At 40.5% G+C, this 14,155-nt stretch overlaps 1 protein-coding gene across 1 annotated transcript in view; it reads right to left on the bottom strand.

Moving 5' to 3' along the window:
• The window catches only part of LOC144629484 (obscurin-like), a 129,655-nt gene that overhangs the window by 92,182 nt on the left and 23,318 nt on the right, over positions 1-14,155 (bottom strand). Inside the window, 23 exon segments of the mRNA XM_078487697.1 lie at positions 277-340; positions 915-1,199; positions 1,544-1,616; positions 1,746-1,795; positions 2,266-2,516; positions 2,836-2,888; positions 3,275-3,415; positions 3,837-3,926; positions 4,006-4,075; positions 4,310-4,407; positions 4,663-5,017; positions 5,310-6,142; positions 6,472-6,795; positions 7,292-7,483; positions 7,579-7,701; positions 8,122-8,448; positions 9,090-9,281; positions 9,638-9,760; positions 10,253-10,432; positions 10,986-11,159; positions 11,641-11,811; positions 12,900-13,022; positions 13,538-13,792. Coding sequence (XP_078343823.1) covers positions 277-340; positions 915-1,199; positions 1,544-1,616; positions 1,746-1,795; positions 2,266-2,516; positions 2,836-2,888; positions 3,275-3,415; positions 3,837-3,926; positions 4,006-4,075; positions 4,310-4,407; positions 4,663-5,017; positions 5,310-6,142; positions 6,472-6,795; positions 7,292-7,483; positions 7,579-7,701; positions 8,122-8,448; positions 9,090-9,281; positions 9,638-9,760; positions 10,253-10,432; positions 10,986-11,159; positions 11,641-11,811; positions 12,900-13,022; positions 13,538-13,792 — 4,547 coding nt within the window.

The raw sequence follows: 14,155 nt of genomic DNA, 5'->3' as shown, positions 1-14,155 counted from the left end.
ATGTCAATGGTGTGCCTACCATTGTTAACTGGATACTGTATGCCATTTTACATTCATTCGTTCATGGAAAGGAATCAATTTGACAAGTGACTTGGCATGTGGAAAGATATTTAAAAGAGACCTGGATAGTGAACTCAAGCACCAACTAATCACTTACAAAAATTAATGGAGCAGCAATGGTTAGATGCATAAAGCACTGTGGTTCAAGGAGCTACATTAATAAGATTCAAAGCAATTCCTTTGAAAAATTGCTGTTAAGAAAATAGTTGTCCTTACATTGTTATAACAGATCTGTCAGTCCGTGGTTCATCCATGTCTGGTTCTCCCTCTGATTCGCCAGCTGTATACAAATAAAGAAAAAAACTGTTAAGAACGTAATCCATTCCTAATAGAAGTCCATTATTTCATCTGTCAACAGGGCTTCAGTTCCAATACAGCACCATACTAAACTTGATCCAATACAAAACCACACTAAAAAGCCAGTCAAGGGTACATCAGCCTTATATGTTAAGTTAAGTTAGTAGTCAATAGTTAAAGGTAAGTGATTTCAAAGTTAGTTATACATTTAAGTTAACATTTATTGGAAAAGTGACAGTTCTCTATACGTAAATACTGCATATGCCATCGTGCCTTCCTTGTTCAGAAATTAAAATGCATTGGGCTCTTCTAACTTTTAATATACTGTATCAACATGCCGCACCTTTACTGACTATCAGCAAACGGTGAGTGATGACAGACCCCATGAAATCCATGAGTTTCCAACTGCTGGTTTAAGTTAAAGGTAAAATTCTGAATTCACGCCCAGATGGCAGACCAAAACTGACCACAGTTAAATTTAACAATTAGTAATTAGTCATTAGCCTTACATTTGAGTGGTACTGTAGCTATTTGCTTTGACATTTTGCTCTTCTTACATTCAACATTCAGGTCTGCCATGGATGTTGCAGTTCCTGCAGTGTTTCTAGCCTGACACATGTATGTTCCTTCATCTTCAATGTCGACTTCCGATATCTTCAAACTGTGCAAGTCACCATCCTTCTCAGCATGGATGCGCTCCCCTGTTCTGACTGGATGATCATCCTTCAGCCATGCTACCTCCGGTTCTGGAATACCAGACACACGAGCATCTAGTTGTGTTGGTTGACCCTCTGTTGCTTTAAGGTTTTCCAATGGCATGGTAAATACTGGTGCTACTGGAGCTGTACAAATGATAAGATTTTATCGAGTATCAGCTTTACCGTAATAAACACACCTTCCCTTTGCTAGACCCCACCCAACGTCGTTTTGAACCTTTGCCTTTATTTGTGCTGAAGATGTTACAATTGTACATGAAGAGCTTGAACATAACTTGCACACGAAGAGCTGTTAAGGATGGTTAACAAAATTGAGGGACAGTGAGTGATTGCAGAATGACCAATCACGACTTCCCACTTGGCTTAAAAATCTTGTTGCAACTTTCATAAAGAACCTGTTCTTACTATTCGCGTCACTGATTACACTCTAGATAAAAAGTATTGAAGTGGACCTAAATATCAACACCTACCTAATGCAAACTCTACAGGTGCAGTTTCCACAACAACTTCTCTTTCAGGAGCAGGGACGACAATTTCTGAAATCTTCACAATCATGTGAAAAAAGGTATCAGTACACAGATACTGTAATCCGTACTTGTAACAAAGCATTCACACGTAATTACAGTGTATATAAGCAAGGTTACCAAGAATGTCATAAGTGTACGTTCATACCTCATCTGGCATTTTGGATCCGGGTTTTGATTTTAACTTCACAGTGTACTCTGGTTGAGAGGAAAAAAGAAAACATACTTTAAAAAAGTTTGTACATAATAATTGTTTCACTAACAAAAGTGACTAAGTCCAAAAAGTAAAAAAAAAAAACTCAAGATTTCTTTGCTAAAATACTGAAATAGCAAACACGACTTACAATACATGTTTAAGTAACAATGATTGATGGCTCTGACGTAAATGTTTTAATGTATCACAAAGTTGGGTTTCAATCACAGATTTTTTTGGAAAAAAAGAAGAACGTTAGAAAGTAGCACCTTCTACAACATACTAAACAGTACCACATAAAAGTACTGCTTAGTAGATTTCATTTGAATGGTAACATAATAGGATTTCATCCACTGACTTAAATTTTAGAATTTCATTACAACTAAATGCATGCATGACTCAGTGTTTGACTTTACAGTTGATAATTTTTTTTCTCCATGCTTATATATATATTTTTCAAGCATCAGGGCATTACCAGCAGGCATGATGATCTCTGCTGTGGACTTCTTGCGCTGTAAAACTGTTGATGGCACCCATATTTCATTGTCCTTGGAACCATCCGCTAGTAACCTGACCACCTTGTACATTCCAGGGCGTGACAGTCGATCCAGAACCACCACAGTCTCTTCCTTCCGAAGGCATATGTTGTTATGGTCATCTCTGTAATCCTCTAATGCTACATAGAACTCAACTTCTTTTGGAGTGCCAGGAACAAGGATTTCAAACCTGAAAATAATTAATATAAAATATCAATTTAAAAGTAAAGCCTAGCCCAAGGTTAGGCTTGCCAGTGCTATGCTCTATTTCCTGCAACGTAAAATTAAACTACAGCACATATTTGCAACAGCGACAACATTTTCCTTACCAAATATACGGCCAACAGGTAGGTTGGAAACAAGCGACAAAGCGACATCAGAAACCCCTATGAAGGCAAGGGCCTTCCACTACAGGTTAAACCCTGCCACATCCAGCCAGCAGACTAGCCGACTAGAACTAACCAAGTAGCAAGCTCCAGAGTACACAGCTAAATTTTAAAAAAACTTACTGGGTCTTCTGACGGATTTCTGCACAGAGGCGATCAACGACTTCTTTGCCAGCCTGCAAAGACATGAGTTTTAGATATAAGAAGGCATCACCATTACCACTGCTAACGTAAACTAGTAGACACAAAGCCTGTTCTACTAGAAATCCGTGAGCCAGATTGGTTCTGCAATTATTTTCTATTGGCTAATAGAGCACATTCATACACTGGGTTACGTTCAAACAGTTAAATGTATCTCTAATTTTCTATAGATAGAAACCTCGGGCTTACAGTTAGAAAGTTTGATAGTATTTCAGAGTATCCAACTTGTTGCAAAACAGATCTTCTAACGAATTAAGTTACAGATGCATAAACATGGAAGTCTTAGTTGGCTGTTTGAGTTTCCTGCTTGCCTTAAATGAGAGTAAATGAGACCTTCTTTTAATGTACATGTATATAGTACCTCAAGGTCATCTGTATTAACGCCAGCCTTACGTCCAGACTCCAGAAGATCACCAAGATATGCTCTGTATTCTAAAACACGTTCGACAGGACGATCCAGGAGTTCCTCAACTGGCCGACAGGGCCCTTCTTCTTCACACTTCTGCAAAGTTGAAAAGTTAGAAGATAAGTGTTCAAGCATGTGTTATCTCATATCTCATCTACACACCTTGGACAAAATGGTGTGTTCTACCTACTGTTGACAATAAATAATTGCAGTGGCAGTATTTTCAACAGAAGGGGCAGCTGATAGATGTAATCCTACAAGGCAATGTTGCAGTGGCCATTATAAGATCTAGGAGAGTGGGCCAGGGGGACCAGCTACCTTTTATGATAAACACCTTCCAGTAATACGTCATATTTTTATTTTCCCGCCTGTTGAGCTCACCCGGATCCACCACTGCCCATACAAGAAAACTTATTATGTAATAATTAAGACACAAAATATCAATCAACTGCTTACTGTAAGCTTAAAAGTGGAAGGCAGGTAAACCAAATACACTGTAATTGTAAAGTTAACCCACCTTGAAGAAGTCTTTAGGATGTGATTCTAGAAAGCTCTCTGAGTCACCTTTTCCATCACAGAAGGTTATGTATCTGTCAAGCTCGTGTTCCTTCAAGGAGGAAAAGATAAATATTCATTATTTGCATGTCAATTCAGTAATTGATGAATCAAGTAAAGCCCAGTCTTACCCTTTTCTTGAACACCTTGCCAACTTCTGATGGATTTTCCCTGCACTTAGCCAGCTCTTCACAAAAGATCCTACAAAAGTCCAAGTTTAAGTCAGCTAACACAATCCACCATATACAAAGAATTATGGGTAAATGTACCAGTCGACATCCTTTTGCCTACGGTAGATTCAGAAAAGCAAGCCACTTCATAAAGATTTTTGTATGTCTTGCCAATGTTTCAATTTTTCATGACTGTATAATCCACTTCGTTCAACTTTTCTTGGCTTCAGCTATCACACAGTATAAGTATACGTAAATAACTTACACTTTGTGGAAGAAGAAAACATCCTCTGAATTGATAAAGATGGTGTCTTTGTTGTCAGCCAACTCAGCTGGAGCTTTGGGCAGCTGATAAATATAATCCTGCAAGATAGGCATTTCTCAAACTCGTAAACAGTAATTCATGAAGTTAAAACAAAGGAAATCAGAACAAAAGAAAATCAATTTCATTTCCCAAAACGTTGAAACCAAACATCACCACATGAAAGTATACTGTAATTTATTACTGTGAAATATATTTTTAATGGTCACTTGAAAGCTACACACACATGTAGGATATCATCAAGGGTGATTACATGTAATTCAAATATCTGCACCATATAACATTCAACTCCATACCTCAGCCAGTGACCTTAAGTCATCCACATATTTCTCTTCACTGTCAATTAACTTATCAGTAATGGAATTCATCCTTTGCAGTTCGTCTTCTTTATTCACATCAGGTGCTTCACCATTTACAAAAGGGTATGGAAGAGTCAGCTCCACTGCATCAAAGTTGAAGTCGGGTGTGGTCATAAGGTGCACCTCGGACTCCACCCTGGGTTGGTCTTCATCAGCGGGGTGGCCATTTGGTAGCTGACTGGAATCAATGCATGGTTCAGACCCCCTTCGGGGAGTCCCTGGTGGTGTGAAGATCAGAACTGAACCAGCATGTTGTGGAATGAGAAGCTCAACATGTTTTGGAGGTTCCACTCTAATGTAAGGAAACAAAATTTACAGGGTAAGAAATTGAAAGTTGTTTTAAATTTTTAAGCTGTAGCTTTGAATGATGATGATGATGACAAAAACAACAGCAAAATAGGGCCATGTATGGGTCACAAATTAAGACTTTCTAAATCCCAATTGTTCAAACCTCTGAGAAAACGAAAATTGGTTCAAAGAATCAGGGACTGAGGGAACGGAAACAACTTTTGCTTCAAATAATCGGGAGGATTGAAAGACCAAGGTTCAAGAAATCGAGATTCCACAGTACATGTTGTACTTACGGCCTACGGCTACTAGCCACAGAATCTTCAATCCTCCTACAGATGTTTTCGTTTGCTCTTTTCATGTCTCCTTCAACTCTGTCGATCTCCTCAGGGCTAGTTTTATCCAAGGTATCAGGGGTACTCTCAACAGTTTTCTTGGATCGCACCTCAACATTCAGATTCTCAGTGGGTGGCAGAGCACCAAAAACATAGAGATTTGAGGTCATTTCGGGTTTTTCTGGAACCAGCATCTCCACTTCAGTTCTTGTCTCTTGCTTGATGCTTGTTGTGGTTTCCCGAGTTGTTGTTTTCCACACTCTTTTTCTAACAAGTTGAGCCTGATCGGAAGCAGATGGCTGTGTTGTTTGTGTGTGAAGAGCTGTTTCCACTTCAATGTCCTTGCTAATAAAGGGTCCTAGGGAAGTTACTGTGACATCTTTCTTCACCACTTCTGCACCCCATGGAGCCAAAGCCATCTGATTAGGTTCTCGCTTAGTATCTTCACTGATATGAACCAGTATCTCATGCTCTGGGATCTCAACTGGCTTCACAGCCTTGCCTCCTTCAAACCAACCTTGGATCTCAGACTTGATGATGGGCTCAATCTTCTGTTCAGCTTCGACACTCACTGGTGCATCTGACCTCACTCGCACTGACACCTGTGGGCGCTTAGCTGGTCCAGCTTCTTCAAAAACTTCTCGATCACCAGCCCTCTTGCTGCCCAGGACTCCATCAATGAATGATGATAGGACATTAACTCGCACTGGCTTGTCATAATCTGCTGAGTCAGGAGTGGATTCTAGTAATTCTCTCTCATAGGCCTCTACACTTTCAGCTGTTACTTCTTCTGCCTGAAAAAATTATTGAAAAAACAACAACAGGTTAACATGCATAACAGAGAAAGAGAAGTTAATGAAGTGTAACTGACCAGGTACTGGTAAATCTGTAAAGAACTACTTTTGGTGATAGACGTTTTATAAACCTGGGCAGAACTTATCTACAGAGTCAAGAAAAGTGTGGATGTCAAGAAACCCAAAAGGAACAGAGGGTGACTAATGAAAATGAAAATGGAAACCTTGACCAAACAAGGTTCATGTGTTAAGCTGGGTTGAGCAGAAATCTTGTTCCACAAAATGACTAGGCCATACAGCATCAAAACAGCTACATAAAGTTGCTGTACCTTGGGAGGTAGACCTCTCTGCTTCCTTTCTCTGAGTCTCTCTGCTAAACGGAAAAGGTCATTATCCATGAGATCAAACTTGGTGGCAATCTCTTGCTGCTTAGACATGAGATCCTTGGCTCTGTAACGTGGTTCATCCATTGTAAGCTTGGCAGAGAGTTCAGCCAATTTCTTCAGTCGTGCCTCTTGTTTGTTCAAGCCAGGCTTGACAAAGCCTTCCAGCATATCAAGAAGGTCTATGACTTCTTCCTCTGTTTTGCATCTTTTTGCTCCATCCCGGGTGGTTTTCAAGAAGTGCTCACTGTCACTGATCCAAACTGACGCCTGGCAAATATCAAAACAAAAAGGATTTAAACAAGAAAGTCCAGCTTCTTAGGTGCATTCAAAAACATAATTTATGACTAGCATGATTCCCTGGAATAATTGCACACTAGGGGTGCTTACCATTTGTCAGAATGAAGCGGTTGGGATGACCATTGACAAAAGGAAAGGGTTTTTTCAAAATCAGCAAACCAACCAAGACAGATGGCAAGATTGTTTTCCATTGATACGAGACTGGAACTAGGAAACTGTGCAAATGGTAAGGGAAATTCCAGTCGGTTCGTTCCAACCAGAATCCAGGACAACCTTTGGAGGCTGTCCACAAGTTCCAACCGGAATTTCCAGAAAATTAACCTTAAATTACTATTTGCATGGCAACTGAAAACTCTGGTTTTTATGGCTAAATGGTAAGCACCCCAGGATTAAAGGCATCCAGAGGAACAGATGATGAAACAAGGCACTTTTGTCAAGGGAAGATTAATTAATGCAAGTAACAAACCTGTTCATAAAGTTGGTGAAACTCTATTGATGCTTCCAGCATGGCTCTGTGCTCCTCCATCCTGGACAAGAATCTCTGCCAGCGCGCTTCCATTGCAGAGACTTGTCGCATAATGGCAGGTGCATCATGATGATTTAACTGTCTTAGTTTTTCTGCTTCCTCTACCAATCTGCCAACTTCTACATCAGCAGGCTGTCAAAAAATACAAATTACATCCAAGTTTAGTACAGTGGCTTAATTAATTTGTGCAATTTTAGTGTAATACATATAGTTTCTTCAGTACCTACCTTGACAGATTCCAGGAATGAATCTGACTCTTGCAGTAGAGTAACAGCATCAAGTAAAGTGACGCCAAACTTTCGATTAAGAGCAAGCAGTTCTCGAGTATGCTCCTCAATTGTCAGATTGACCTGTTAAAATATAATTTATACATACAGTCTCAAACTTTTATGCAAACAACTCTAAAAGCAAGACCCATTATTTTTTAAGTTAAGTCTTTTAAGTCATATGATTTAGATTCTGAGGCATAAAACATCTGGGATGTTAATGAGTAGTCATGGCATATGGCAGTGAGAGTTCAGCCCATGACCTTGATCCTCATGTTGCATTCAAACACAACAGTGCTCCATACCACCAGGGTGTATGGGTACTGCCAAGATTCTGGACAAACCAGGGAAATACGGTTGAAGAAATAGCCTATAAAAAACTTAGCATCTCATCCAGAGGGAGTAGTAATACTCCTGGTCACTTAACACTACAGAAACTGGTATGAGGGCCAGCTGTGTTGGCCACCTACACTCTCTGCATTCTACTACTCTTTCAAAACATACCGTACTGATAGCTTGTTCAAATTCGCACAGCCGCACACTTTCCAGCAGCTTGTCTTTATGATGCTCCCACAATGACCTCCACTCATCGTGTCTCCCATCTGATCTTTCAAGGAAACCCTTGATCTCATCACGTGACACAGAGACTGCAGCCGAGGTGGCAGCTCGACTCAAGACATCTTGGGCACTGACTGTTGTGAAGCTGTACAGATCCTGAACTGTCTGGTAGTTGGCAAGATGATCCTGAAGGAGAAGCTGTGCATTGTTGATGTCTCTTGGAAGAGGCTGTGTTTGTAGTCCATACGTCATGTCATCCATCATTTGAAGAAGCTGAGGAATAAAAATTAGTGGGATTAAACCAGAAGCTATAATTTCCTCGTGGTGTTTAAAGGCACTTAAAAAAAATATATAAAATAAATTGTTATATTTAAGGAGGAAGCCACTTCAGCTCTAGCTGGTTTTCATTTGGGTCTTCTATCCAGACCAAATTGGAATTTGGAAATATTGGTTTTTCAGGTGGGAGGAAAACCAAAGAAAGGCCTGGAGAAAAACCCTAGGAGCAATGTGAGGGCCAACAACCAACTCAACCTACATGTGACAACGGGTCGGAATCAAACCAGGGCCACATTGGTGGGGGGGAAAGCACTCTCGCTACTGCACCATCCCTCGTCCCCTGCTCCCAAGAATAACCATTTCACTCTCAAGATCCCCAGTGTTCATAACTGAAAAGCCCCAATTTTGTGAACAGAAAAAATACTGAATGAAAGCAATGCTCAGTAGCTTTCATTTGAATGGGCACTAAAGATGTACATGTAGGTTTTCACCCACAATTTAGAAGCAACTTATACAGCATAACTACTTAAAACACAATTTTGACAATGCTATGGTTTAAACTTAAAACTATCATTAGTGCTATATGTTGTTAATGCCATTTTAGATGCATGCATTAAATAAAGGAGTAAGAAACTCACCTTCTCCACACTTGTGTAAAATGTTGCTGACATGGACAGCAGCACTTCATAATCTGCCAGAAGAGTCTTAAACCTTTGATATGCAATCTGTAGCTCATCTGTGATGACTCTGATGGCTGCCTTGTAACTGCCTTCTGCCTCTGAGAGCTCCTCTGCTGCACGGAGATGGGATTGAACGTCTTCATCTGTGCGCTGAAAAATAAAGCAAACAAAGACTTCTGTTACCGCACTGATTTTCATACAGTACAAGAAAGGGGGTTGATAGTGTCAGACGTTCCTTAGGCAGGGATGTAGCTAAGAAAAATCAAGCCGGGTCACTGAAAAGCCCAGCCAGCTCTTCTGGTCTTTATACCTCCAACTTGGCCCCCTTGTGAAATTTCAGCTGGTGATACTGTACGCTGTCTTTCAACCAGTTAAATTAGCCAGTAGCCGGCTCTTAGCTACATCCCTGTTAGGTGACCTTTTAAGCCTGTGCTGTCAACAACAAATTCTCTACTAATGACTTCCAGCCCAACAAATTTATTTCTTGTATGTTATTTTCAGCTTACCCTAGCAGCATCTTTAAACCTTCGCAGCTTGTCCTCTAGCTCTCTTGGATCTGCTGGAAGGGAGCTGTAGTCCACTTTGACTGGGAAAAAAGCATCACTCTGTTCTTTGATCCATAAGATGACCTAACATGATAGAAAAAAATAAAAGGTTAAATAGAAGAAAAGGCTTAGCAATGAGGTTTCAAAGAATCTACACTGTGTAATGAAGACATTGTATATCTATCTATCTATCAAACAGTCGCTCAGTCTGTTTCTCAGTCTGTCTGTTTGTTCGTCTGTGTACATGTATGTCTGTCAGTCAGCCAGCCAGCCATTCACCCAGTCAATCAGTCAGCCCATCTGTCAGTACACTCAGTCAGTTAGTCAGTCAGTCAGTCAGTCAATCAGTCAAACCATCTGTCAGTAAAAGTCAGTTAGTCAGTCAGTCAGTCAGTCAGATGGCCAGTCAGTCTTCAGGTTCAGTCAGCCAGTCTAATAAGTCAGTCAATAAGTCTGTAAGTCTGTCAGCCAGTCAGTCAGACACTATCCGTGTATAGATAAAAATTGTGAGCCATAAACTACAGCACAAATGACAAAAAAAAACTCACCAAAGAATTCAAAAATGAGATCACTTACCTCCCGAGTGTCCTTCTCAAATTGTACAAACTCAGCACTCAGTTGTCTGTTCTTGCTTAGTTGTTCTTCTCTTAGGGTCCACAGCTGACCAAGTTTATGGACCCTTGCCTCCAGAGTGGCCAGGAACTTCTGTATACAATCAGCAGCTGCACCTCTGTCCAAATGCTCCTCTCTGGGCTCCTGGATAGGAAATACACTTGGCTTTAACCTCTTAAGTGAGCATTTACATTATTTTTATTACCACTTATAACAATGTCCAAGGGGTATAAGCAAACTACAGTAGCTTAATTTTTTTCTCTCCATCAACAGTTAATAATTTATTAATGATTTAGTCACACTTTGTCTGTTGCCATCAGTAGACTGATTATAATTAGAAGGATTCATCCGATCTGAACTTTTATAAAGTCACTAAACTTTCGGTGGTCTCTGTCCACCTTCATCAGAGTAAAATGATGTTCATCATACATTAGCACGTGCTAAGCATGACTGTTTGATTTGGTCACAGGTTCCTTACATTCAACAGCCTAATAGGGGACAGGAGAAGAGGAAGACGAAAAGCCTATGCCCTGCAACCTGGACGGAATGGGATATCAACAAACTAAAGAAACACATCCCTTGACATTGAAGTGACAACCTGCCTAAGAATAAAGCTCAACACTGCATACATGTGCTGATTTCTCAAGAACTTAACTTCTTACTTTTTGCCTTTAACTTGATATCAAAAGAAACTAACCTTTCGCAGTTCATCTAGCAGGGCTTGTGACTCCTTCTGCATTTGCCCAGATGCTGACAGAATGGCATCCTGCAGCTGTTCCTGCCGTGCAAGCATTGCTGGTGATGCGTCAACATTCTCCTTGGGCTCATCACTTGTCAGCTGGCTAGACAGCTCATCCAGTTTGCTAAAAAGCTGTCGAGAAATAACAGTTGGGGGAATAAGTGCCAGTTTCGACAAATCTCCGTTGCAGCACTCAAAAAGTTACCAAATCATCTCATCCAATCAAAAACTAGAGCAAACCCTCATGAGTACTCCTGAAGCAATTGCGCAAACAAATACATCATGTTGCTTAGCAACTTCTGGGACAAAAACCGTGGGTTCAGTGACTTCTTGGAGAAGTGATCACACTATCAACTGGCACTTGTTCCCTTGACTGATAAGCAAGTCACTCATGTAATTAAGAAAGAATGCTTTCCTTCAAAGCTAAATCCTTAAAACTCTATGTTAATTCTCCTTATTCATTACTATACAGAGAACCTGCTGGTTCATCATTGAGGACTGTCTTTGTCTTTTTTATCTGTCTTATTGTCAGTTTTTCTAGACAATACTCTTGGAACTTCTTCCAGAAGTCACCTTTCCAGACTATTACCAGTGTTCCTAGAAATGCACCTACCAGTTGTCTGTGTCGATGGAAGTCAAAGTACATTTTCCCCAACTTCAGCCTGTATTCAATGCGAGCAGTGAACCTATTCCACAGATCCTGCATGTCTTGCACCTTAGCAATGTCTGTCTTTGATCGTGCATTTGATACATCAAGTGCTTTGGCAATTTTGTCATCAAGTGCCTGCAAATCAATAACAAAGTGAATCATGTTGAATAACTGGTGATTGATTCTGGATTTCAACAGGTGCCCTCAAACCAGTTTCTGCTTATTTCCATCTTCTGCATGTTCTCATGTTAGAGGAGGTACAGTGGCATAATGGTTAAATCTCTGCAGGTTATGAGCATTACCATTAGGGTCATTGCGTCATGTTTGTAGGCAAGACACTTGACTTTCAGTGGCGGATCCAGACCTTCAGGAAAGTGGGGCCCCCGATCATCCAACTCTAGAATTAAAGCAAGAGACCTGCTCTGGAAGATAATTTTTCTCGGCCCTTTGGGTCTTAGTTTGGCCTAAAAATAATGTGGGGCCAGGCCCCTTCCCTGGATCCACCACTGACTTTTACAGTGTCATAAAATACATATTACATTACATGTAAATAGGCAGGGTTTTCAAAACAAGCTAGAGACCACTCTGGTCATAGCAATCAGCTCATGACAAACAAGCTCGGTGTTGTCACAGCCCCCTACTCTTCCAGTTGCTGACACCTACTTCAAAACACTTTGAAACCCCTGAACAGGTGTAGAAGGGAATAACAAAATATAGAGAGGAAACCTGAGATGGACTAGCATCCCTTACCGTGGGAGTAACAATACTACTGCTGGTGCCACAGAAACTGGTGAAAAGCACAGCACTAATGATCTATCCCACTATTTCAATTGTTGACACTGGAACAGACTTCAATCTGGGGAGCAGGGGATAGCGCAATGGTGAGAGCGCTCGCCTTCCACCAATGTGGCCCGGGTTCGATTCCGCCCCGGTGCCATACGTGGGTTGAGTTTGTTGTTGGTTCTCGTCCTTGCTCCAAGGGTTTTTCTCCGGGTTCTCCGGTTTTCCTCCCTCCACAAAAACCAACACTCCAAATTCCAATTCGACCTTGGATGCACGTACACATCTTAACGAGCTCCTGAGCTCTTCCGTGTCACATGGGTAAATAAATTACATTTACATTTTTTTTTAATTTACATCTGATGTTCAGCCTACTTGGTTGGTTAATCTCATCAGATGTGGGTTTAGTCTTGACCTTTCAAATAATTTTTATGATCTCTTACCTGTCTCTCTGAATCCAGTTCCTGGTGCGAGTACAAGAAATCCTGTGATGTTTTGACAGAATCACCCATCACGGTATTGTGATCAAGGAAGTCTTCACCAACATTCTTCACCCATCCACAGAGCTGCATCAAAAAAAGAAGTGTGAAGGACTTGAATTTTTGACAAACAACTAACTGCCCAGGGCAACTATTCAATTTTAGGGGCCCTTGGGGGGTGTTAAATAGATATGAGGCATTTATCAGAGAGAGGCATTTATTTCACTTCAACTGTAAAAATGTAAACAAAACAATTAAGACGCATAGTTTGCTTGCGACTTCAGATAGAAAACAGAGTTTGCAAGTGAGAGACTAATCTATTCTGGGCTAATGTAAAGACTGGAGATGTTGTTCATTCAGTTCGATAATGATGTCTTGATCGTCATCGGGGTCAACCAAGTTGGCCTCTTCGATGTCCGAGTCGAGCAAAAAAACTAAATAAATTTCATAATTTTACTTTATGGAACGTCACCTTGGTTTTTCAAGCAATTCTTGGAGGGGGGCATTCATTAGGCATGGGGTGTTTATAAGAGCGGGTGATTTTTAGATCATTTACGTTATAGGAATTGTAACAAGAACTGAGATATTGCTTGCCCTCTTACATCTTCAAACTCCTTGTCAGCAGGATCAGGTTCCACATTGACCAGCATTGCTGTGCTTTTCTCTTGCAGCTCTTCGAACATTCTCACTATCACTGGTTGGTGTTTACCATCTGTCAGTTTCTCTTGAAGCATCTTCCCATCACGCAGTTGTGCTGCAGATGCTGCATTGATTGCACCATAGAGCTCTTTCTGATCTTCAACTGTCAGCTTCTCTTCAGTGATTTTGTCTCCAATTTCATCAAGTTTATTAAGAGCCTTAAAGGTAAAAAGGTTACACAATTAAGAATTCCAAAAAACCTTTACAGTCAACTCTTTCTAAGATGGACACCCTTGGGACCATCTCCAACTGTCCATCTTAGAAAAATGTCTGTCTTATAGAGAGTTTAGTTACAGTAAAATGACTGAAAAAAGGCAGGGACGGGTTCAACAGCAGGTGTCCATCTTACAGATGTGTCTGTCTAATAGAGGTGTCCATTAAGAGAGAGTTGACTGTACATCTAATAAAGTTATTAAAATTGCCAGAATAAACCCATCAATTTCCATCTAATCATTATAGCCCTAGTACGGTAATGGGGGACCACTTGATGTACACGTACACAAAAATTCTTTTGACTTTGC

This window comes from Oculina patagonica, chromosome 11 (assembly GCF_052425735.1).
Source record: "Oculina patagonica isolate OP01 chromosome 11, crgOcupat, whole genome shotgun sequence".
NCBI lineage: Eukaryota > Metazoa > Cnidaria > Anthozoa > Scleractinia > Oculinidae > Oculina > Oculina patagonica.
This window is presented reverse-complemented; position numbering and strand designations above follow the sequence as displayed.